At 45.0% G+C, this 26,305-nt stretch overlaps 1 protein-coding gene across 6 annotated transcripts in view; it reads right to left on the bottom strand.

Annotated features, from left to right (window-relative positions):
* The window catches only part of LOC144763173 (amine sulfotransferase-like), a 292,072-nt gene that overhangs the window by 81,912 nt on the left and 183,855 nt on the right, over window positions 1–26,305 (bottom strand). For all 6 annotated transcript variants that reach the window (XM_078648513.1, XM_078648514.1, XM_078648518.1 and 3 more), the window contains one exon: window positions 888–982. In XM_078648513.1, the coding sequence (XP_078504639.1) occupies window positions 888–982 (95 nt within the window). The remainder of the gene's footprint in view (window positions 1–887; window positions 983–26,305) is intronic.

Genomic DNA, 26,305 nt, shown 5'->3' with positions numbered 1-26,305 from the left:
ATCAGGTTTGATGGATGTTGTGTGGGACCACCCACAGCAACACCCATAGGACACCCCTTTCATGCTGAGTAATGAGTGAAAGGGAGCCATCTTTACAAGGCCCTGAAAAGTGAATGACTTTACGTGTCCTTGTAAATATGGACATGCATACTTTGCTGCTAGTGTGTCTAAAAAAGTGACGCACCGGCTGCACAATGGGCTTGTAAATGAGGCACAGAGTGTGCACGTGTTCTCTTGCCATGCTCCCAGGACTTCCTGCTATGCAGATTCCTTCTCCTGTGTTTTATTGTGTAACAGGTTGTGTGCAGTAACATCTGTAATGCATAGGCAGAATTTAGCATTTGTTGCACTACTGGCTTACACCTACAATTCAGGTAATGAGACTAGGTCACCTGTTTATTCTTGGGATTCAAGAGTAATCCAGAAGTACTTCAAGAGTTAGCAATATGTAGTTTCAAGCAAATCTTTGTGCATTAGGCCCACAATATTGACCAAATCACGCTAAATAGCGACACTCTGCACAATGAACAGTAGTGGCTCCTGGAGGGAGTGCTGCGGGGAGGTGAGGCGGGGGGGAGGGACAGGGTGGGGGTAGTTAACTCCGTCATACGGCCAAACGGGGATAAGTACATAAATAAATAAATAAAACGAATGACATTGTGCAAGCTACATCGCCATTTGGCATTGCAGAGTGCGCAATGTAATTAGTTTTATTTATTTATGCACTTACCTCCATTCGGCCGTATGCGGAGTTTACTACCCCCCACCCTCCCCTACCCCACCTCACTGCCCCGCAGCACTCCCTCCAGGAGCCGCTACTGATAAATAACTTTTTGACACAACAAAATATTTCATGAGTTAATTCTCAAGAGGTTCAGATAACTAACCTTCATCATATCTTCATAGTGGAGAAAAAGTATATTAAAGTCACCCTTGTGACTATGCCAGCCTTTAACATGGTCAAACCAGGAGCCTCCGACCACTGTTTGGAAAAAAGTTGTGGTATTAGAAAAACAAAGCAAAGTTTAAGCAATGCTAAGCATCTGACACACAATCAGCAGGGGAGGTTTGGAAAGTGAACAATGAATATCTGTCTCTATTATCAAGTTATATTGCATATTGATCATGTATATTATTTTTTATTTTGAAAGTGTGCCCTCTATTGTCCCCACTCATTATTATAGATCTTGGGAAGGATAACATTTCTCTGCCATTTTTTCTATTTAAAAACTAAAAATGCTAACTCAGCTCAGCACGCCCAAATCATAGAAATAAAAAGTGAAGCTGAATAATAACATGGGAAAACGTTGTGGAAATTAGTGGATTAGAGTGAATATTAAAATGTCGCTATTTTGATACCTTTAACTTCTTGGCAGGGTGGATGGCATACACTATGTGAAAATAGTGGTTGGACGCCAGCTACCCACGTGTATTCCTGACTTGTGCCCTGCGAGAGTCTATTGTTGCAGTATAATGTCCTAAAGTTGCCTAAAATGGAATTTGTATGTCAGGTTTAATCTACTGAAATTCGGGAGCCTTAGCGGTGTTTTCCAGCATGAAATAAAAGTCGCTGAATATCCTCCTCGGGGTTCTGAGATTTATTATCCTGTGAAGCGGGAAACCCTTCCAAACTTTTTCGCAGAGGCCGCCCCTAACTGGGGCATAGAAGGCCGGCGCCATAACCGACGCCGAGCCCCCGTAACAGAAACGGTTTTCAACTCCTAGAAGCACCCCCAGAGCGGGAAGACAATTTTTTTCCTAATTGCTCTGCCTTTGTGGCTTTCATGCTTTATGGTTGAGAGGGCCTAGTTGTAGTCCTGGGGCCATATTACCGAAGTGCCCCAATTGGGCAGCAGGCATTTGTGTCCGCTTTGGGTGCACCCTGGGCACTTTGGTTTACAGATAGTCGTAGTACTGGTGCACATGCAGCACCAGCACTATTGAGAGGGGGCATTCTCTCATTTGCATGAGGATGTGGTCCCCTGCAAATAAGAGAATCAATTTGCCTCTGTGCCTGCATCGTATTCCCGCCCTTAGGAGGTGCACTGAAACTGCAATACAGAATGGTGGCGCACTGTCAGTCTGCCCCCTGAGGACAGCCCCCTCAAGGGCTGAAAAGGGTCCAAAGGGCCCCTAGACATCCCCATTTCAGGCGGACGCAGTCACTTACTACACCCACAAGCAAGGGGATCTCCAATCCCTTTTGAAAGTGCAGGCAGGTGCCCACTGCATTGGGAAACACAGAGAGCTTTTAAACAGCAGCTCCATATTTCTCTTGAATGCGATGCCCTGGGGTCAGTGCGAGTTCGCATTTGTCCTGACGGCAGCGCATTCTTCCTAATAGGATGCAATTTCCATGTTTGCATCTGGCGCACCTGCTTTAAGCATAAAAATGCACCCACATCAGTAATAAGTTAAAATAGTAACTGTTTGAGGGGGCATGGCCAAGCACAGGCTGAAGATGGCCATGCTGTAATGGAGCTCCGCCGACTGTCCCAGCCCACGGCTATCCTGTTCATCGATCCGTTCTACCCTTCGACAGTTTGAAGGACCGGAATGCCAACGGAGCCCATCCCGCCTGGTCCGGTATCTGTAGCCTGCCTAACCGCAAAGAAATCGTCCCCAGAAGCTTCGGCCTGCGCCAAGGCCTGAAGCCGGGACGCACTTTGCAGAGCGCAGCCGGGCGAGGAGCTCCGTCTTGTCCATCCCCACCCGGCGGTGGTGCCGCGACTTTTGAGCCAGCGCAACTATTCCCTGCCCCATGCTGCCAGGGCGGTCTCCAGGTGGATACACGGCAACGGCAGCGGCCACGACTGGAGAGCCATGAGTGAGCTCCGGAGAGGAGCTGAATTACTTTGATTGTGGCGTGACAGGGCACGCCTGTCGTAAGGAGGAAGAGTGCGGCGGCGCGCCCTTAACGAGGGGTCCCTCCTGTTGTCCCCGCATTACAGGGGCCTCTGTCTGTCCCTGGGATTGCTTGGGCCTGTCTTGGGGCCTGCAGCTCGCACCCCCACCAACTGTGGCTTCCCGGCGAGACGCCCTTGGCCAGATTTCCCCTTTTCAACAGCAGTGGCGCGATAGTTCAGCGTGCCGGAGTGATTTCTGGCCATAGTCATGTTGGCCACGAGAGACCTGCCTGCAGATCCGGCGCGAGGGCCATTGACCTGTTGGTGGTGCCTCCCCCCCTATTACAACCTATGTACTCTTGAGCCAGTGGAGCAACAAGACTTTGTAGGTCAGTGCAGCTCAGTGCAGCTAGTAGTGTTTGCCCATATATCATCTACTGGAGACTGTTGTGCTGCCTGCGCTGCTGATCTGGACAGGAGGCCCACTCCTTTGTTGGAGGGATCGGCTGTGGGTGTGGAACTTATGCTGGCCCCCCCTCTGTTCTGGGGTGTTTGAGGGTGCCCGTGAAGAGCTGGACAGGTGCCAGAGTTTGCCCCCTTCCTTCCTTGGCCTTTGATTATATCGTAACCCGACATTGTTACTGGGGCGTAGTTTCACAACCCCTACCATAAGAGTCACCAAGGAGCAAGTGTCTAGCACACCCGGGAGGGTTTTGTGGGTCTAGTAGCAGCAGCGAATTCAGGATCCTGCTGTGACGCGTCGGAGAAGCAGTGAGGCGCGTGGTGGTATACTCGGTGTACACATCTGCCGCATGGTGGTCACTGGGGGCAGCGTGTCCCTGAAGGTAAAGAGCATCCTCTGCATGCTTCGTCTCTGCTGTCCTTGCCCAGATGCAGAAAGAACCTCGATATACTACCCAGAGTCGCTTCGCCGCTTCTTGTGAATTACCTGCTGGAACGGTGTGAAACAGTCCAAGATGGAGTGCAACAAGACTACAGGGGCTCGTGGTCCCAAGAACATACAGTTAAACAAACTGGACCGCTATACTGTCCCTAAGGATGCTCAACAGGCCCAGGCACCCAGGGATTCCAGATACGGGGGACTGGGCGAGGAGGAGCAGGAAAGCTTGCTTAAAGATGCTATGGTCACCATCACTGGAGTCAAGACATCTCTGGACACTGTGGCAATCGAGGTCAACCTCATTAGGGCTGATATGGGCAAACTGAACGAAAAGGTCAAGCAGGTGGAACTCACAACAGCTAGCCTTGTTGATGATGTCTCACAGATCCAGGGGGCAGTTAAGGAACTCCAGGTCTTCCTCAAATTTACTGACCTCAAGCTGGATGACTTCGGAGGCTGCCTGCGTCAAAATAACCTACGCATCCTTGGGGTTCTGGAGAAATCGGAGGGACAAACACCGGACTTTTTGGTCGAGGACCTCATCCTTAACCATCTGCAACCTAAAGGCCTCAGTAAGTTCTTCGTCGTCGAGAGCGCCCACAGAATCCCGGGCGGCCGTCCCAAAGCGATGCGCTCCACCCGCGGCCAATGTTGGCGTGGGTTTTGGATTTCTGAGACAGGGACGTTATCCTTCAAAACTTCAGGGCCGGCACCCCCCTGCGCTATGAGAACTCTGACATTTCCTTTTTTCCAGACTTTACCCAACGAATACAGCGACAAAGATGTTTGTGTATGTCAATCAAGCGCGTTCTCAGGGACCAGGGTATGAAGTATTCCATGCTGTTCCCTGCCCGTCTCCGGGTTGTAGCGGACGGGCGAGTGTGGTTTCTTGATCATCCTGAGGCGGTAGCGGACTGGATTGAGAGCAGTAGAGTGAGAAGCCCGGCCGACCAAGGAGAGGGTGGCACTGACAATAGTCAACCGGCCGGGGAGGTCGCCGGTCCAGTGGTTGGCTCTTACTTTTTGCAATGTGCAGTGGGTGAAGGAAATGGGTGGGGGGCCTCTGGTTTCATAGTTGTTTGGTAAGTGAACTTAATTGAATCTGGTTTTTTTTTTAGTGTGGGTATATTGTAGACCTGTTGGGCTGAGATGGGGCGGACTCTGTCCCCACCCCCACCCCCCGGTTTTTTTCTTTTCTTTCTTGAACACTTTTCTAGGTCGGCAGGCACTCTGCATGTTTTTTCATGGGTAGTTCTATCCCCATAGGGCAGGGCAGCAGGGTGGGGGGGTGTTGGGTGGGATTGTTTAATTTCTCATTTGATGTTTTGATTGCGTCAGCAACTGCTATGTACACATTGATTGGGGAAGTGACATGGCACTCAGTGAATTTTGTAATACATGGATATGGCACCAGTTAGGGAGAGTGGGGTTAAACTGTTGAGTTGGAACGTCATTGGGCTGGGGGACAAGATTAAACGTAGTGTGGTTCTCCAGTATATTAAATGCCAGGCCCGGGACATTGTCCTACTGCAAGAAACCCATCTAGTTGGAAATACATGTAGAGCATTACATAGAGGGGACTACGTTCTAATGGCTCATGCAGGGTTCACCACGGGTTCCCAGGGGGTTGGCATATTGAGGAAAAAAATCCTTTCCCCTTGTGGTGCAGGACACCTGGTCGGATGCCAGAGGGCAGTATGCTGGAGTCTCGGGCACATGGGAGGATCAACCTGTCACCTTCCTTTCGATGTATGTACCCCCGGCCCTTCAAGCGACCACGTTCAGGGACTTGGGTGTACTGCTGCTAGGGGCCCCGGAGGGTCTCTTGGTGCTGGGAGAGGACTTCAATTCGATGGTCTCTGGGGATCTGGAACGATATCCTCTGCGCGATCTCCATCACTCGCAAAATTTTCTGCCCGACTTCCTAGACTCCATGGGACTGGTGGATGGGTAGAGAGTTTTTCACCCTGACACATCTCAGTATACCTTCCACTCCAGGGTCACGGGAGTTTATCCATAATTGACTATTTTCTCTTACCCGTATCTCAAATTCCTCATGTCCGAGAGGTTAAACACCTAGCTAGGGGCATCTCAGATCACTCGCCGGTGTGGCTTCAGTTGACATCTGGTCACCAACAGGTGGGATGGGTGGCCCCCATCAATCCATGGTATCTGCATGATCCCCGTATTCGGCGAGAACTCCTTATAGCTATTGATAACTATTTTTTTGAAAATGATGGCTCAGTAGAATCCCCTCAGGTGCTATGGGAAGCGTTTAAGACGGTGATACGGGGCCAGGCCCTTTCCCTAATTTCTGGGAAAAAGAAGGAACAGCGCAAAGAGTTGGTGGCACTGGAGGCAGAGGTGGGGAGACTGGAAGCAGATTTAGAAGTGAACGTCACGCCCGATAAGCTCCACCTTCTCAAGCTTAAACAACAGGAGTACAGGGCACTAGCGACAGACCAACCAAAGGCCATAGGTAAAGCGGTCCATGGACGACTGTACGAGGTGCGCAACAAGGCCGTGAAACTTCTGGCCTGGTTGGATAAGAAAGAGTGGGCAAGCAGATTAGTACCTGATTTCCGAGGGCAAGAGGGCAACTCCCTGTCAGATCCCCAGCTATTGTAGACAGTTTTGCGGCCCACTTTAGGGTTGTTACAACTTGGTAGCCCATACTTATAGATGATTCCCGCCAGATGATCACCGACATTGCTCTACCCAAACTGTCGGTGGTTGACCGCGACCTCATGGACAGCGACATGTCTAACGATGAAATAGCGGCGGCAATACGGTCGCTCAAGCCGGGTAAAGCCACTGGCCCAAACGGGCTACCGATCGAGTTGTACAAGCTGAAACCAGACCAATTGGCCCCGTACCTGAGGACCACATACAAGGATTCGAGGCATGCGGGCATTTTGCCATTAGACCAGTGTACTGCCACTAAAGTTACTATTCACAAGGAAGGGAAGCCCAGGACTGAATGTGGTTCTTACCGACCGATATCCCTGTTAAATGCGGAGCCCAAAATCCTGTCTTAGCTACTTGCTACTCGCCTCTTGACAGTGATCGGGACTCTGGTCCACCCGGAACAATCCGGTTTCATGCCGCACTGTAACAGAGCACTGAACCTACGCAGGGTCCACGGGGTCTTGGGCAGGGCAGCTCCTATATTGGAACCAGCGGTTATAGTCTCTTCGGACGCAGCCATGGCCTTTGACACCATCGATTGGCCATACCTTTGGGGGGTTTTGGACAAGGTGGGGTTTGGTCCCAAGTTCATTCAATGGGTGTAGTTACTATATTCCCAAACAATGGCCCAAGTGGTGGTATATAACAAGAAGTCGGCCTCTTTCGAGCTGGGCAGAGGGACCTGTGAGGGCTGCCCCCTGTCCCTATTGCTGTTTGCCCTAGCGTTGGAGCCGCTGGCATCTTGGCTATATCAAGATCTAATGATTAGGGGTATGCGCTGGTATTTTGACTGAGAGGACCGGATTTCCCTTTATGCGGACGATGTCCTTCTATATTTGTCATCTCCTAGGAGATCCTTGATAGTGGTTTTAGATATCTTCACGATCTTTGGACGATACTACGGTTATTCAATAAACTGGAGCAAATCCCTCCTGTTCGTAGTGGCGGGCGAGCCCCTGATCCCGCCTTGCGGGTGCCCACTACACACTTGTACTGAAGGGTTTACATATTTGGGAATCTTCCTTTCTTTGGATCCCTCTCTTCACTATTCCCGTAATCTCCAGCCCCCGCTAATCCAGCTGCGCAAAGATATCGCCAGGTGGAAGTTGTTTCCCCTTTCCCTGCTAGGTAAGGCCACTCTTTTTAAAATTATGTCCCTACCCCGGTTCCTGTATGCTCCTCAGAATTCTATGGATCCGATACCCACATCATATTTCTGAGAGGTCGAAAGTCTCCAACGAGACCTACTATGGAACGATAAGCCTTGTATCGCTCTCGGCAAACTTTCCCCGAAATGGTATGACGGAGGCATTAGCCTCCCGGATATCAAATTGCATTATTGGGCATCTCACCTGTCCTTCATTAACCACTGCACCTATGCCCAGCCTTCATACCTGGGCTACAACATGGATAGGTGGCTCCTCCCCTGAATAATCTTCAGTAGAGCCATTTACTCTAGGCCCCGGCACTATCCCCTTACGGGTCCCACTGAGCATGCAGTACACGTCTGACACGCAGCTACCGCTCGCCTAGGTTGGAAATGAAAACTAACACTTGCAACTCCATTATGGGATTCTGAGCAACTGGGTGACCTGTGGAGGAGTAAGGGATTCGACAAATGGGATCTCATAGGTATTGTATGTATAAGGGATTTGTGGGGAAAATCTGATATTATGTCTTTTGCAGCACTGCAGCAACAATATAACATGGCCGAATCAGAGCGCTACCAATACACACACGTTCGACATGCACTTCGCACAAACTTACAGCCCGGGACCACACTGCCGGAATCATCCCCACTGTAGGATAGAGTGCTGGATGGTCATCTACTTGACAGCACTATTTCCCTGATATACAAAAAGTTGGTCAACAATCTCATGGATCCTCTCCTGGCCCTCCGAGAGAAGTGGGAAAGGGATGGCTTAGAAATGGATGTTGAGGAATGGCAGGAGGCGGTCTCTTCTCTCAGAGGCGTAGCAATACCAGCCTGCCTTCGCCTGGTCCAACTAAAACTTCTCCACCGTATTTCTGTAACGGACCCCAACTGGCATGAATGGGAAGGGTTGAGGAGGGTGCCTGCAGGCGGGGATGTGGCCAGCTGAGGACCTTCTTTCACATAGTTTGGGAATGTGCACAGATTCAGCCCTACTGGCGTGACATCCATGACATCTTCAATACTGTCCTGTCAGTGTGGCTCTGTGTGGAAGCCCATCGGTGTCTACTTAACATCTGGGAACCAACTGATTTGAATGTTTGCTTGACACAGTTGGTAACATTGGGGCTAATGTTGGCCAAGGGTATTATTGCCCAGCGGTGGGGGGCTCAGATCCTGCCTACGGTACAGGACTGGGAAAAAGACTTGGACTGGGCAATGTTTAGAGAAAAGACTGTGTATGTAGCACATGGATGTCCCAAACAATGGTCTTGTGTGTGGTGCCCGTGGAACTTCTACCGCGGGGACATATGGCAGCCTCTCTTGACCCCTAAACTGGATGACCCCCATCACCCTAGGCCTTCCATCATGTATGATTGTATTTTGTGATATCACCAACTGTACCACTGATGCCTACAATATTGCTCTATCTGTATCGCCATACCAATGCTGATGTTTGTTTTTTCTCAATAAAAAATGTTTTACAAAAAATAGTAACTGTTTTTAGCTGCTTGTTGCCTCCATAAGGCTTTTCATGTTTGCACCCAGCGCACCTCCATTAAACTGTGCTGCGGCACAAACAGGAAAATTGAGCCCTATCTGTAATAAGTTAAATTAGTAACCGCTTTTCAGCTGCTTGTTGCCTCCATAAGGCTTTTGTCTGACTTAAGCTTAATTCTATTGCCTATTTGTAACACTTTGTCACCTTCACTTGTGCTCTTTTGTTCTGTTTAAGCTGTTTCTGTTTTCTTTAATGTTATTTGGTTCCTGCTTTTATGTTGTTTATGTGATTGTGTCCTTATAATATTAAGCTCCGGAGCACCTCATGCATACAACTTAGCTGCTGGGCAGTGGTGGCTGATGACATTTGAAAGTGGTGAGGCGTAAAAGTTAGGAATAACTTTTATGTAGCGATGGAAGCGATCTAACTTAATGGACACATTTGGGTTTGGGTGGCGGGGGTCCTCCTCCCAAAAAAAAAGTACGAAATTATGCATTTTAGAGCAAATGAATTTAGCAAGGAAGCAAGGTTTATAAAGCAATGGGGACATAGAGTCTTGAAATATTAAACCCATTAAAAACTGCCTCATACCTACTGCATTATGTTCAGCAGTTACTGTAATGTCCACATTGTGTGGCACAACAACTTCGGGCACTTAAAAGTGTGTGCTTGCCCAGTGTCTTGTCAACTTTGGAATAAAATGCTCTAACCAGGCATCCTGACGCACCCACAGCAAAATTGCTGCAATTTGTCATATAGATATATGTGCAGACAGGTCTTTCAGTGGGATGAAAATAGTGTGGGCTTACTAAAAGTGACCATGTAAAATGAAAGTCTGTGATTCCCATAGTGTGCCACCTGGCTGATATTGAAATATTTTTGAGGCTTGTGAAGGAGTACTGGCCTTTAGTTATATGCTCTTTATGTAACTTATGCATGCCCTTATTCTCTACACATCTCATCCATCTGCACATCATCAACATCATCTCTTTCCTCTTCAACATCCTCTATTCACTCTCACCCGAATGCACTTCCTTGCATCCCCCTCACTTCACCCCCAAACATACACCTCACTCATTCCCATTTAAGAACGTTATTTACTTTTTGTTTTGCCTTGTAAATAGATTGACATCTATGTATCCCTTTACCACACATGTCAATGGCAGCTAGAATACATGACTATTGTCCTGTGTGCTCCACGGAGAGGCAAACCCAACGACAGGCACTTTGCTTTGCCTTCTTCAGTCTAAGTGCCAGACCCCTCAACAAAAGCCCCTCATAAACACTTGGCACTACTTAAAGTATACACTACAGAAGAGTAATAGGATGTACAAAATAATACAGAAACACACATGATGAAATAGCTAACACTCTTGGGGAATGCAAGATTTGGTAAAGCATAAGAAATAAAAGAGTAACTAAATCACTGGTATACATTGCTTTAACGTTTTGAACATACATTGTTCGTAATTCAATCCTTATTTTTGGCATTAATATTAAGGCCATGAAGATAGGCCCAGTTTTAACGCCATACAGCATGTAACTGTCTTTACTATAAGCACATATTTCTCCCTTTGCCCTCGGCTTGGCTATTTGGAACAACAGCAAGGGAACAAAAACCCTACTCGTTTTTTGGATCAATTTCATGGAGGAATGCATACATCAGCACCACTTCTATAGGGACCACTGACTTACAGCCAGAGTCTGGGCTGTCACAGTGGGGGATGATAGCATGACTAGGGGTACAATATACATAACACAACATACTTACTATTATCGAGGACAAGGCTCCAAATCACATGTGCTTGCATCCAGTACTTCTGTGTGATGAATGGGAAAGGGTGTGGGATCTATGCCTGTGAATGTTAGATGTCTGGCCTCACACAAGGGCAAAGACTCCAAAGCCTGAAACTCTGATGTTGACAGCATCCTTGGCTACAGTGGAGTCCACCACAGTCTACAATGGCAATGAAAGGTAAGCCCCTTGTCATGCGTCACATTGCAAAAAGTTGATTTACTGCCTGGCTTCTGTGCCTTGCTTCAGAGCGAGGTGGGGCAGGCAGTTTGGGACATATAGCCCAGACTTAAATACATTGGTTTGGTTAGAGATATAAATGTGTAGGAATTTAAGAAGAGTGCAGCCCAGAGCCCTAATGGAGAAACCACCCCTGATGTTGGGTGCAAGCTGGTCTTTGCCACGTTATCCCTTTGCCTCTTTTCCCTTGTTCATCACTCAATGATGTTTTGATCTCCCAGGTGAGGTCATACTCTGCTTTCTGCCACACCATGAGATTGCCAGCCATCTGTCCCCAGCCTTGGGTGTGCTCTCTCATGGCCCCCAACCCAGCTTGCTGCTTTCCCACATGTTTGCAGCCTCCTCCATCATCGGGACTCACCAGTAACTACCTCTGCTGAACAGGTCATCAACAGACACCAGGAATCAGTGATGACTTAGCAGCATGGCAGATGTGGGGGAAAAGCTGATGTCAGTGGGATAACAGACAGGCCTCGGATTCAGCAGGATCATCCTAACTTCCTCTGCGGTTTTCTGCGGCATTGTAGCCATTGCTGTTCTCCTCTGGCACCACTTTGTTTGGTGGGGCTTGGAACATTGCTCATGGCACCTAAGAGCATTGTGCATTGTGCATCAAACACTGGGTTAGGGAACAGTTGAATCATTTGTGAATTCATCCTAATGTCCACTATGTTTGTGTTATCAATCATGAACAGAGTCTGTGGATTGCTGGTCCTGAGGAATCTTGAATATTGTTTTACTGAGATGTCCACAGACTTGCAGCAGGACTTGGCTTCTTTTTGTTCTCTTCAAAGCTCCGCTCCTATTGTGACCAAAGCCCATAAACAGACACCCCTCGTCTTGTTCCAAACACCAATGTTGTATTGCCCAATAGAGGAGCAAACAATCAAGCTGCTAGAGATATGATAAAGCTGAAGAGCACCTGAATAATAATTGACTAAATGCAGCCTCAACAATGTATCTCTACTAAGGAAGGATGGATGAGGTAAGTGTTTGTGCAGGAAGATTATTCCAGGATGAGAGAAAGGGATTGCTGTGATTCAATTTGAATTTATGAATGTATGCAAGAATGCATGCAGTTTCTGAAGCTTCCAGAGAGAGTTACTCCTCACATTGCCTATAGAGAAAATCAGACAGAGGAATTGCCTTTGTGGGTTTGGCCATGCCAAGCTATGGCATGGGTGATTGGCTAGATGAACGATCTTCATTTGAAGGGACACTGAAGTGAAGCAGAACCCCCTCGACCCATTTGATCACAATGCCTAGATAGTCTTTCACTGGATTTGGTCCAATGAACCAGTGGTTCAATTCCTCTGGGCCATCCTTAGTTGGTTTGAGGCACAGAAAATGGGTATGATTTGGCTGAACCAGACCCGACTAATTCCTGTGTAGGTAGTACCTGAATGATGAGCTACGAGTTAGCAGTGTAGGGCTATCATGTTGGTTGCCCTCATAAATTTGTCATTCTTACCTTCCACTGACCCAGATATCTCAAATGAGTTTTCCCTTATAAAGTCCATGTAAAAATATGATTTTTGAACTTTCATCAATGGTTAAGGCTTCAGATAATTAATTGCCCGTACTGTTGAGAGTGGACTACGGCAATGGTATAGATCATCGCATTAATAGCTATAATACTGAAATATTGCTGTGCCTGAAAAGTGTTAGGTAGTGTAATAATCACAAGAATTGACAGAATTACACATTATCACATTGAGCTTGCATGACCTGTTATGGAAAAATATACTAATGATTAGTAACTAATCTGAATTCCTTGTCCAGACTCTATCTAAATGTCCATAACGTGAGGACTTACTTTGTTTTTTAAAAAAAAATCTAAGTTCACACACTCAACCTCACCATCTAATCTGGCGTCACAAGACAGCAGAAGACATCTATTGTAGATGAATAAGGTGCTGGTATTTTTCCAACCGATCTGCACACCTCTGGAAACATCTTTCCCAGTAACTACAACCGATCATTTCGGTGAGTGTTGCACTGTAGATGCACTGACAGCATCCAAAAGACATCACCCAACAAAAGAGAGTAGGACAAGGCATTCCTGGGTAGCCACTTCCTTTAATATGAAGCATTACCTTTATCTAAGTAAAACATGTGGGACCTGATTACAAGTTGGTTGGTTAAATCCATCTTGTGCGTAAATCTGCGTTTATGCACTAGTCGGAATTACGAGTTTGGTTTTATATATCGCATCCAATAGCTACCGGATTTGTTAAATGAGTGAAAAAGGCTTTATTTCGATACGTAAATATCTTAGAAGCAATACATTACAAAATGCAATTTCAAGAATTAAAAAAATGACATACAGTTATAATTTCATAAAACAGTCAGATAAAAATACAATAAATAATTAAAATAAGATTAAATTGAGATGGAAAGCCTTTTTGCTCGAATCATCCAAGCCCATTTTAGGAATTTGGAGACAGCGCAGACAATAAAAGGGGAAGTATCAGTTAATAAAATGCGAAGAGCCACCAAATGTTGTCTAGTGCCAAGGAGCCTGCATAGAGGTACCAGCCAGCGCTTCCTTGGGGCACGGTAGTCGGGACATTCAAAAAGGAAGTGTGCCACTGTCTCAACCCTTGTAAGACACACCGCACAGAAAGCTGAGGGCTGAGCCGTTGGGGATCTCCACCTAGACACCAAGTCAGCCAGAGGTAAGGTGCCCACTCTGAGTTTAAAATAGAGGGCCCTATCCAGGGGAATGGAGATTAAGTCCAGGTAGGGCTCAAGTGCTACAACGTCTTTAATTCGTAGAAATGCAGCGGTTGAATTGCAGTGGCGGGGATAGCAAATGAGTTTGTTGGTTACCCAGTCCCAATATACCTTTTTCAGGGTGGCTTTTGGAGGGGCAGAGCGGGTAACCCAGCAGTCTTCCAAGCCCAACTCCACCAGGAGGCTCTTGATGTCTCTTAACCATTTTATGCGATGCCATCCTTCCATTGCAATTACTTCAGACAGGCCAGCTGCGTAGGAGGCTAGCTCCGGTACCCTCCATAAACGGGCCCACAAGAGCAGAGGCCGCAATCGCGCCTGGTCCGTGATCGATTTGCAGCCCGTGTCGAGAAGCACTGGGACAGTAGGTGTGCTTGTTGGAAGTAGCAAAAGATCTTTCAAAAATTTGTTTTCTGCTTTACCCAGTGCCTCTAGGTTTGTGGAGCCCCCCAACTCCGCCCCATACAAAGCAGCTGGAACCCCTCTGGCTTTGTAAATGTCTATTGCTGGGGAGATACAATGTTTAGAGGAAGAACGATGTTCCCTGAGTATGGCACCCGCCACCCTTTTATGGTTAAGTAACATCTTGTTAATGTGTGGGGTCCAACTCATAGAGTTACTAAGGCGAATCCCCAAGTAATCAAACTCGAGGACCCTTTCCAGTGCGACAGAATTTAGAAACGGGGGTGGCCCAGGGTTTTTTGGAGGGTTCATGGATAGAAATTTAGTCTTGTCCACATTAATTATGAGGCCCCTGAGGGAGCAAAACTCCTGGAAACGAGTGAGGAGCTTTTGGAGACCCTGCGGTGTTTTGGCGATGAGCAAGGTGTCGTCGGCAAAGAGCAAGGTTGGTATCCGGGTGCCCGCCAGGGACGGGGCGTCTGCGGGTTCCTTGAGCAGATATTCAACCACACCATTCACATATAATGAGAATAGTGTGGGGGCCAGCACACAGCCCTGGCGGACACCCCTTTGCACTGGGATTCTGTTGGTTTTCTCCCCGTCCTTGCCCCACCGCACCTGTGCATAGTTATCTGAATGGAGTTTGACAAGAAGCGACAGGATGTAGGCGGGTAGTCCCAGCCCCTGCAGGACCCTCCAAAGCTCCTCCCTTGGTACCAGGTCAAAGGCAGTCTTCAGGTCAATAAAGGCCAAATAAAGACTGCCCTTGCCCAGCACCACCACCTTCCAGTACAGGAGGGTCAACCTAAAAGCTTGTTCTATCGTCCCCGTACCTGTACGAAAGCCCACCTGGAAGTCTGACAATATTTGTTAAATAACCCAATATTTTTTTTAATTTTGGTAAATAAAATCTGTCGGAAATTAACAAAGGAAATGTGTATGGTATTTAACACACCAAAGTCTGCAAGTAATTCCCCAATAACTTGTAGTAGGTGCTATTTATTGCACACCATAAATAACTAACCCCACTGTATCATTGTTTACCAGGTGTGATATATAGCATCTTTACTTGTAATCAGGTCTATACAATGCAGTGGACTGGATTATGGAATATTTTTGTTAATTCTTTTTCAGAAGACCCCCAGCAAAGGCACTCAAAGTCATAAAAACTTCAGCCACAACACAACTGATGACTAGTCGTCCCTTTCTATCCAAACCCGTAACTTCAACAGAAAATTATTCTGGTAATCAATGATTTCCTTTTGTCTTCAGTCCTTGTTGGTTTATTTTTATTGATATATTTTATTTGCTACATCTGCCTGTGGCCCTTATTTAGGTGGTTGTGTTTCTTTCTTTATTTGTGCTTATTTTACAGCAACAGCGGAGCAAGTAGACGCTGATTCATAGGTCTGCACCACTACACCAGGTTGTGCAATATTTTATTTTAGCATGCAGACACCTTTGCCATATGTTGGAAGCATGCCCTCTCAAAGTAGTGTGTCTGAGGACTGTGTTCACGTGGGCATGCACCATTTAACCCACTAGGCATACTTCAAGTAGCAAGCGCAACAACGCTGGCAAGCATTGTCAGATGAAAAAGCGTCATGGCGTGCAGCGGCAGGAAGATATGTCAGTTGGAACTTTAAGAGCCAACAATCTTAAGCCATTGTTTTTGTACTTGTTTTTACAGCGTGAGCTCCACTGAAGTGACAGATGACCAATCATGTCTACAATGTTAATTCTATACAACATTCACATGTTTGCATGTTTGTTTCTGCCTGAATAGTTTAGAATATTATAATACATGGGATTCTGTAATCCTTATGTAAAGGGCATTCACAAATTTCTTTATGATCAGTGGCTTGTGAAGCAGAAAGTGTCCGAATATGAATAAAAGACGTCAGGACTCAACTATTAGAAGGTTTTTACTTTCAAGTTGAACTTCAAAATTCCTGCTGCCAGAGCCTGCAGCCAAGGTGACAGGCAGGTCAGGTCATGGAGCATAAATAAGGCAGCTGTTTAAAGCAACAATAAGAAGTTGCTTTGCTTCCTTCTGATCTACTGCAACGAAAAGCAGAGAGAATATGTATATTTTTTGCACTCCTTAGATATAGAAAAGCTAGAATTTTTCTCCATGTTTCTTTACATTGTGGTCTATTGCAGCTTTATTTTTTACTGACTTGTATTGAATTGTTTCTAATATTTGTTTGAACAAAATATCAAACAGGTTGTTGATGTGTTTCATTTTGTATTAAAGGTTTTATTGTTGTTATTCATGTTTGAAAACATGGTCACTCTTCTATGACAGAGCTGCACAGCAGGGTTAAGTGGTTTGTGACAAAGGTGCTGGAGTGACTGTAATATATGGGATAAAGTACCCTCTGACATACATGACAAGGAATTTGCAAGTCACCTCAGAGTTCTACAGCCTTACATAGGAACTCAGCCTTCAGCCCTGTTCTTGTAGACGGTTATGGAACTCCTCAGTGACTTGAAATATCTTCATAATGTGAGTCAGGGAGTATTTATCTCTTATAAATCCAAGGTGGATAGGATGTTCTAATAGCATTAAAGCACATCCGCTGTGTGCAATAGTGGTGGTCCTAGGATTTTCACTGTGAGAAAGTCACAAATAAATGGTAGGTGGTGGCAACTGCCCAATGGGGCAATCCTTGACTGAGACTTTTTGTTTGTTAATATGATGTGATTAAGGCACTCCCGTCTTTCTTCTGTGCCTTTTGGTTTTTCAAAGTTGTCGTCTTGATGTGGTGTGCCATACATATTGGCCTGTGGAAAATGAAGCATGACCAACAACACTGGGGTCTGCACAGAGCAAAAGATTATCAAACATCTGCTTTAGCTGATATGCAAAGAAAGTGCAGCAGCCTCCCATTTGCTGAGGCGAAAGGAGGTGGAGGAAGCATAGGCCATGAGGTTACTATGCCATCCATCGACACAACCCACCAGCCACTAGCTGGAAGTCCCAACCACTGAAGCCATAGCGTAAACTCAAAGACTACCATTGTTAGGCTTTTCAAGGAGGCAGCATGAAAACACTTTGGAGTTGATTATGATGTTGTTTCTGAAGCATTCCGACTGAATCAGCCTCTGAATGGTTTCCTTCCAAATCGGAATCGGGGAATCCAACCAACGGATTATGATTGTTCTAAATATGATTCGGTTGGACTCCAATTTACTTCAAAGGGAGCCTGTGTTCTGACTGAATACACAGGCTCCCATTGAAGAAAAGGGTGGATGGGAAAAATCGTGCACCCTGTGGTAGGCCCTCCATGGTGCCTGCCACACTGTGCATGATTGCAAAGAGGAGTCCCTCGGGTTCAGAAAGCTACGGGTGAAGGGGAGCCTGCTACGGGCCCCCAAAGTCAGATTTCGACAGCTGATCCGTGTCGTAACAACCAATTCAGAAAGGCTGTCCGAATCTGACATTGTGCTCGTTCGGTGAGAAACATTGACCCCTGACCGAGACAAGTCGGCTCCGAATGACTCGGTACCTCCAAATGCCATTTAACCCGGCTTAGAAATTCCGCTCACTTTTTGAGCATCGTAATCGGTTATTCGGAAAGCTTTCCAAACCGGTCAGAAAGATGGGTTCCGAACCAGATACGGCAGACCCAAATCCAATTCAGGGCCTTTCCGACCAACATTGTAATCGACCCCTTTGTGCCTTAGCGTAAACATGTTAACATTTATTTACAATAAAATGGTCTAAATTTAAAGCCTTACAAGTACAATTCCTCACAAAAGTGGCTTACGTATATAATAAACCTGCAGCCCTGGAACAACAGTGAACCACCATTCTAATTTTTGTTTGCTTTGTCTTAAGGCTGTGGAGAGTAATCAGAAGTTATTTGTTGTGGTTGGGTTTCTTTGGTGTATGGAGGGGATATGCAAGTTGTAGTTGGCATAGTGGAGGGTTTGGAAGAGCCAGAGAGTTTTGTAGGAGGGATACTTGACATTTAGAGAGGGGCTGGGAGTTTAATTGTAGATACAATTGTTTGGCTTTAGAGGAAAGGTAGGAGTACGGTTTTCTGTGAGATATTTAGAATTTACAGCATGGTGAGTGTGTTAAGGGTTTTATAGTTTGGATTTAGTGACAAGGTGTGAGTTTTGTAGTAAGATAATATTTCTGTTTATAAATTTTTTTTTAGAGTTTTCTATATATCGCAAACTTGACACAAAGGTTCGAAGCATTTTACATGAGCCCAAGTGACATTACAGACGGACTCCTTCATTTTTAGTAGGCCTGGGGAGATTAAGTGATTTGTCCAGAAAAACAGGATGTGGAGTGTCCCTGTTGGAACTCGAACCCAGTTCACCAGCTTCGAGATCGAACGCTTTAGCCGCTAGGCCATATCCTCTCCCTAATAAATGCTTAATGAATATAGTTTAAAATAATTAATTGTAATATTTTTTTCTTGCATGAAAAATGTTTCCGTTGCATCATGCTGTGGACTTTGTTCAGTGCTTTTCTACCCTTTTTGAAAAATCTAAGTAATTACTGTGAGGTATGTAATTAGGTTCTTGTATACCCGAATTGTAGCGTGTTGAATAGGAAAACGTAAGTGCTACTTACAATCTTAAAAGAAATTGTGTTACTGATTGGAGGGAGACCCTTCTCAAGCAGCAACCACAACTCTTTGTCAGGGAGAGGCACAAGCAAACCCCAAATTAACTTGTGTTCAACCTTCTGGTAGCTTAACTTTGAGGAAATGTGTAAAGTATTTATGCAGCCCTTCAAACAATAATATATTAAAACACAACACAAAAAGAACCCCACACCAATTTATAAAATATAGTACCCTTTATACCAGACACTTTAAGATCAAATTGACAAACTGAAAATGCATTGAACTGGAGATAAGCAATTGCATTTTTACGTATAAATTGCACCAGAAAAGCACAAACCACCAACTGTGGTCATCTGGTCATGCTGGACTGAGACAATGTCACAAGTACAGGACACCCCAGTGGACCGTGGGCTGGCAACAAGGAGCAAGTTAGGCATGCTGAACAAATGTACATTAAATCCTGAATGCAGAGCATTGTGAGATCCTGTGCCAAGTACGCGCCACACAGAGGAGGCGATGTGAGGTCCTAGTGTAGACATGCTTCATGGAGCGTTGGATCTAGGAAACTGCAAGGTTGGAAAGTGAGGTCCTTCATCATTGTTGAGGATCACATCAAGCTGGGCTTGCGATGTGAATCCCTGCATCGAAGATGCATTGTGAACCGACTAGTCTTGAAGAAGCTGTGGGGCTTGGGATGCGAAGTCCTGAGTCGTTGTTGGGGGTGTTGCTGACTAGGAGCTTGCAATGCGAAGACCCCATCGAGTATACTTAGCTCAGCAGCAGTTCCTAGGAAGATTTGGGCTGTGAGGCGAAGTCCTGTGTTGGGGATGTATAAAACAGAGGTTATGATGTGGAGTTTGGTGAGGGGATACGACATGTAGTGGCTCCTATGAAGAGTTTCTGGAAGACGATGTGTTGGTTCTGCTGGCCCCACAGTTGAGCTGGCAAAGCACCTTCAGGCCTACTTCCAAGGATCCAGGACTGAGGAGGCATCACTTGGGCGGGTAGGACACACAGTTGGCAGAGTCCAGATGCTGGGATAAAGATGAAAGAAGCCTGTTTGATCCCTCAGGCTTCTGACCAGGAGGCCAGACATCTAGCCCTTGAATCACTCTGATGGTTTTGGGCTCAAGATGCAGATCCAGTACTTCTCACTCAGGCAGGGAGGTAGCAAGTCAGTAGAGTGGCAGTCCTCCTTTCAGCAAACCAGCACAGCAGTCGTCCTTCTGAGTCTGCTATAAATCTATAAATCCAGATGTGAACTAAAGAGTTGGGTCTGAGGTCCCATATTTATACCTGATGCCCATCTTAAAGTAGCAGAAGGTTCTGGAGGCTTCCACCCTCCAGCAGTGTTTGGTATTTGTTGCGTACCACGCCCTTACCCTTGTTTGGGGTCACAAAAGACCAGTGACTGACCCTTTGTGACTTGCAAGAGTGGTAGGTGACACCTCCTTCTCCTCATTAAGCTAGAGTGACACATCCTGGCAACACATATCTTCCCTTTGTTTTACCATCTGGAAGCAATCCAAAAAGATCAACTGTCAGCTATACCTAATCATTGGGTCACCTAATCATATGACCCAGGGACAGGCTGCAGGTGCCAAATAGTTGGGAAAAGAAAATGAAATGCTTTGCACTGATGATTTACACTCATCTTTAAAATTAGAGAGGCCTTTAAATTGCAATTCTTTAGACACCAAACTCAACCTGTTTACCTGCTGTCAATGGAAAGTCTTCACGTATTAAATGTAATACAGTAACCCACTGTTATCCTATGGAACTAGTAGGCCTTGCAGTAGTGAAATTGTATTTAGGAGTTTTTTTTTTACTACCAGGCAATGTAAAACCTAAAAGTACATGTCCAACTTTTTGAATACAATTCCCCCAGCCCTCTGGGCTTTTCATGGCCTGCTGTAGTGCTGGCCGAAATGAATTAAAAAGGAAGGTTTGGGCCTGGCCAAAACTTAAGTGGTTGTCACAATCAGTGCTGCAGGCACACTAGTATCATTTAGTTTACAGACCCTGGGTACATACAGTACCACTTTATTAGGGATTCACAAGTAAATTAACGGTGCTAATTGTGTATAAGCCAATTCTACCATTTTTAGTGGAGCAGGCACAAGCACTTTATCACTGATTAGCAGTGCACAGAATACTGAGGCCAACAAAACAAGATCAGCTAAAAATGGGAGTGATGAAGGCAAAATGGTTGAGTAAAGACCACCCTAAGGTTGACAAGAATAGTAAATATACTTTATATAACCTAGAGGTGGGCAAAAATGCATATTAGTGCACACACTCATTTGATGAAGCTGGTACATTGTGGGCATCATGAAGACAGCCAAAGCTTTGCAACCCTCACTATATTTGCTATTAGGAATACAAAAAGAAATACAGTGAATCAAGCTGATTTGCATGGGTTTCCTTCTTCAGGGTGCAAATGTTGGGAGTTTTCCCTGCTTGCCTAGCTGTGAGTATCTTGTCTTCTGGATTTTGGGTTTTAGGCCCCAGCCGCAAGGTAATCTATCATGTGTGCAAATGCCTAGGACTAACTTTGAGAAGAGTCTGGTCCTGGACTCAATAGTGATAGAGGGCAACTGCTTCTGTCAAAGGTTCTTGCATGTAGCATGTTGGTGGCAGCCTACTGTATTTTGTAGAACATCATAAGAGTAAGAGCCTACTGACTCAATTGTGTACATTTTTGTTGCTAACGATGGACCCAAATTCCTAGCACGAAGATGCTAAGTGCCAGGATGTATGCATATGACTTGTGGTAAGAGTGTTACAGGCAGTATGAGCCCATGACTAAATGAGAGTGGACCACCTCTCTGGGTTCCATTTTGGAGGATTAGGACTCCCATAAAAAGAGAGTGATTGCCTACATGAATCTTGAAAACATATATCTGGTCTGTCTTTAGGAAACACATCTCACGGGTTTCAAAGTTCAACAAAGTGGCTAAAAGCTGGAGGATGCAGGTGTTTTGTACTGCATGTTCTGGATTTGCAAGGTTCCAGCTAATGCCGATCTCTTCAGGGCTCTCATTTGTGGTGCACTGCACCATCATTGATCAAGAAGCCAGATTTGTGGTGGTGGAAGGACTATTGGACAGGGAGCTCCTGGCAATGCTGGGGTTTATGTATCAAATATAAATCAGAGCTTGATACTGGACACACTGTTACTAGCTGTAGTTCATGATTAGCAGGCCCCAGTGTCTGCACAAAGTGATTTAAATGATCTAAACCATTCTAGCATGCCCCTGCCCAACACTGCAGGAGATAAATTATATAACATTTTCAGAAATTAGTAGACTATAGGTGACTCCATGAGATGTGGATACTTAAGCCACCCTAGTCCAGGGAATACACATTCTATTCTCCATCTCACTAAAGAAATTCTAGAATTCACTTGATACTATGTAACGAAGAAATGCAGCCGAAAGTAGCTGTTGCCGCATATTTGGGGTGCACTCTAACCGACCACAAACTGCTTAAAATTGCCATATCCTTGGTGAGGGGTAGAACTTGAGGGCAAACATGGAATTTGTGGACAAACATGGAATTTGTGGACTGAGTCATTCAGGGAAAAGGGTAGCATACTGTAGGAAATGTTCCTTTTTTGCAAAGTCACCCCATATCTTTTGCTTTTTGCAGGACCCTATATTTTTGTTGGTGTTCAAACTTTGCTCACTTTAACTCTGATAACCATTGGTAAAGTACCTGTGCTCTCAATTTCAAAATTGTGCAATTTGTATACTCCTATTTGATATATTTAACTTACATATAAGTCCTAGTATATGGTAGAAATGCAACCAAGGACTGTAAGTTAAATGTCACTAGTGGACTGCAGAACCTATTGCACCATGCATTACAGTGAAAGTATAAAACACAGCTTCAGGCCTACCATTGTAACCTGACTCTGGTAGTTTAAACAGTGCAGTCGCTATGCCAAAATAAACCCCTTTGACAGGTCAACAACCTCCTCTTTAAATATTAATAAGTCAACTTTATTTAGGCCTTGTAGTCTACAAGCCAGGGTGCATAGTATTTAAAAGTAAGTTTCCATAAGTTTTCCACAAGTGTTGATGCGCAGAGAATGGATACATGTTGCGGCGGAGACTTTGTAGGTCGAGTGGATGGAAACTTATCAGGGTTTCACCACTGGTTAGAGTGTGTGTTCCGGAGAGTTACGGACAAAGCTTAATAGTACTGGAGAGGTCGTTTTGAAGGAAACTTCCGTTTATGGATATTGAGCAAAAGTTGTACTTCCTAAACAAAATGAAAATTTAAATTTGGCAGCATGCTCCGCATTGGGTTATGACGCTTAAGCCAGAAGTTTTTTCAACAAGAGAACGTTGGCCCATATACAGTGTCAAATACAATTCGTATTAGATATACGGGTTCGAGAGGATTGCCTGGATCCAGACAATCCCACACTGGTATACATTGTCAGGGACTCATCTGCAACTATTTTGCGCATTTGGACAAGTATCGCTACAACATCATACCTTTTCTGTGGACACTTAAGGTCTTGATAGGACACCATAGCTTGATACTAGACTCCAAACCATTCAGTGACAATTTGATGCATATCGCCTTGAAAAAGTCTTGTAAAAGACAAAACACATGTAGGCAAATGGCAGTTGTCGTGCTGGGAATACTGCAAAAAGGATAAAATCAACAAACAGAAACCTTGGACTATTTGATACATCCTTATATTTTGTGCTGGGTCACCGATGGGTCGGCCCGAGAATACTGCTTTAATAATTGAATTGAGGATTATCAACATACTTTGAATAGACTTTTTTCCAATGCAGTCTGGATGATTTTAACTTGGAGGGGAGTGCTGAATATAGCTCTGATCTTTGATTTGTGTTCAGACAGTGATTTGTCTTCAGATGCAGGAGTAGTCAGTCAACCACCATTGCCCCACCTATTTGTGTGACAATCTCAAAGTATTCAAGCATTTCTATTGTGCCGTCTTTTAACCTACAAAGGTGACTACCAGTTCCATGGCTATCAGCAATAGATTGCCGTGTTGGTAGGAAAATGCTTTTATCGAATTGTGCTGCTAAATTGGACAGTGAAGCATGTGTAAGGTGGAGTTCTAAAATGTGGGAGCCCACTATGTTAGGGAGTGAAGCAGGAAGCCATGATTTACCTTAAGCAATCTCATATGCTTCCAGGCTTCAAATGATTTATCAAGAGGGGGTTGCCAGTGACTTAGAGTATTTTCAACCATTCCTTGCTTCAGCTTTTGTGTGTTTGATATAACACCTTAAGTGGCCAAGGATATGACCAGTTGTAGGCCTCTTGCTCATGGTACCACATAATCCAAGTTTTTCCTCTCTGACGAGGTCTGATAGGATTGAAACCACCATTACAGTTCCCATTAGATGCAGGGTTAGTATTGACTTGCATACAGTGGGCTTCTCTCTTGACTGAGTTAAAAATGAAAGATTTCAATGTTAAACAGTTCAACTACCAGTGTTTTAGAATTATTGCAAGCATTTGGCTAATTACCTTTATGAGGCTCATCCTTTAATGCAAGCACTACCCTGCCTGGTTTGTTTTGTGGATGCACTGCTTTGTGGCAGACTGTTCACAAACGTATTAGTTATTTATAAATCTGGCTGTTTATGGCTATAGGTGTTCTACCATACACCCTGTGCTAGGAAATCTGCAGTCAAAGATGTGAATGTCCATTGTAGATAAGGAAGACTGTCCATATGATAACAATTGTTTTTGAAAGGTATTTGCTCTTAAAAATGCATACCTTTTATCCCCAACTAAGTGCAGGACATTTATTCACCCAATCTCTGTTACACTAGATGAATGTATGACGTTACACCGCAAACATTTTTTTACATCGCATGCCATCACAACGCATTTTTAGAAACTACATTTACAACGCATTCCATTGCATCGCATTATAGCATTACAACGCAGACCATTACATTGCATTTAAGGTAAGTGTTGGATAGTGTAGGGTAAAAGTTACTATTCCCACTCCAGTGAGTGCAATACTAGGGTAAGTGTTGGATAGTATAGGGGTAAACATTACTATTCCCACGGAAGAGATTGCCACAGTAGGGTAAATGTTGGATAGTGTAGGGGTAAAAATGACTATACCCACTCAAGTGAGTGCAACAGTAGGGTAAGTGTTGGATAGTGTAAGGGTAAGCACTATGAGTTGTAATGGTATGCATTGTAATGGTATGCATTGTAGTGACATGCATTGTAATGACATGCGTTGTAATGATATGCGTTGCAGTGACATGCGATGTAATGGCTGCATTGTAATGGCATGCGATGTAAAGGATGTTGCGTTGTAATGACTGCATTGTAAAGGTATTGCAATGCCAATTCTCTTCCTGATCCCTTACCAAATGCAAAACAGAATCCATAGTCAATCAAACAGGCATATATCCTCGATAGTACAAATAGCTCTTGATTAGGAAACTATCAAGTTCTATTTGTACTACCTCCCCAGTCGAAATCAAATGCCATCAAACAAATGGACAACCCTTAATCATGCTGGACCAATGCAAGCATGTTCCATTTGCAAAAAGTAGGATGTTAGTATGGTCCGAATTTTGATAGATTTTGACACCCAGTCTGCAAAGTTTTGTTTGAGATTCTCTACTGCAATCTTGTGCCAGAGTCTGTGGAACTAAAGGGCTTTCGCAGGAACTGTCTCCGACTTCCAGTTGATTGCAATTAGCATTTTTGCAGCACGCAACATCTGCGTCAACAGTTCCCTTTGGCCTCTAAACATGTAATTCTATTGAGGTGGTACAATCCTAAATAGAAAAGGGCCTGGTGATCAGATGCCCCACTGATATTTTGGGTATGCGCACATGTCCTCAAGATGAGCAGGAAAGAACCTTCATAAGTATCACGTCTCTAACACCGGTCCAAGATAGAGGGGAAAATGTGATGTGATATAGGGTCAGGTACCAATGATGCATGGGGGCATATTTACAAGGGAATGGCGACGCGTGCTGGTAAGCAAACATTGCTAAAGCCACACTCTGCCATTCTGAAAATGCAGGGATGTACCATATTTACAAGAATTCAGCTCACCCCAGAGTGTCCCCTAGCGCTGGCTCTAAATCTAGCTGCCTAATGCCAACACAGGCACCATTGCACCATAATGCAACAGTGTCTGCATGGGAAGAATGATTGTTTGTGTGTAGGAAGGTGTGCCTTCCTAGACATAATCAATCCAGAATGGCGAATTGTAACTTCAATGTGTGCTGCATTGTGCAGCACTCATAGAAGTTGCAGATCGTCATTCTTTAAATGATTGTTTATATACAGGAAGGGACACCTTCCTGCACGTGAACAATCATTCATGGTGACTTGATGTTTCTATGTGTGCTTCACAATTCAGCACACATAGAAACCGCAAAATCGAGAATTTCAGCATTTCTCCTGTTTTTGCCATGTTAAGA

The sequence above is a fragment of the Lissotriton helveticus genome, chromosome 6, assembly GCF_964261635.1.
Source record: "Lissotriton helveticus chromosome 6, aLisHel1.1, whole genome shotgun sequence".
Taxonomy (NCBI): Eukaryota; Metazoa; Chordata; class Amphibia; order Caudata; family Salamandridae; genus Lissotriton; species Lissotriton helveticus.
Note: the sequence above shows the minus strand (reverse complement) of the source record. Positions and strands in the feature narration are given on the sequence as shown.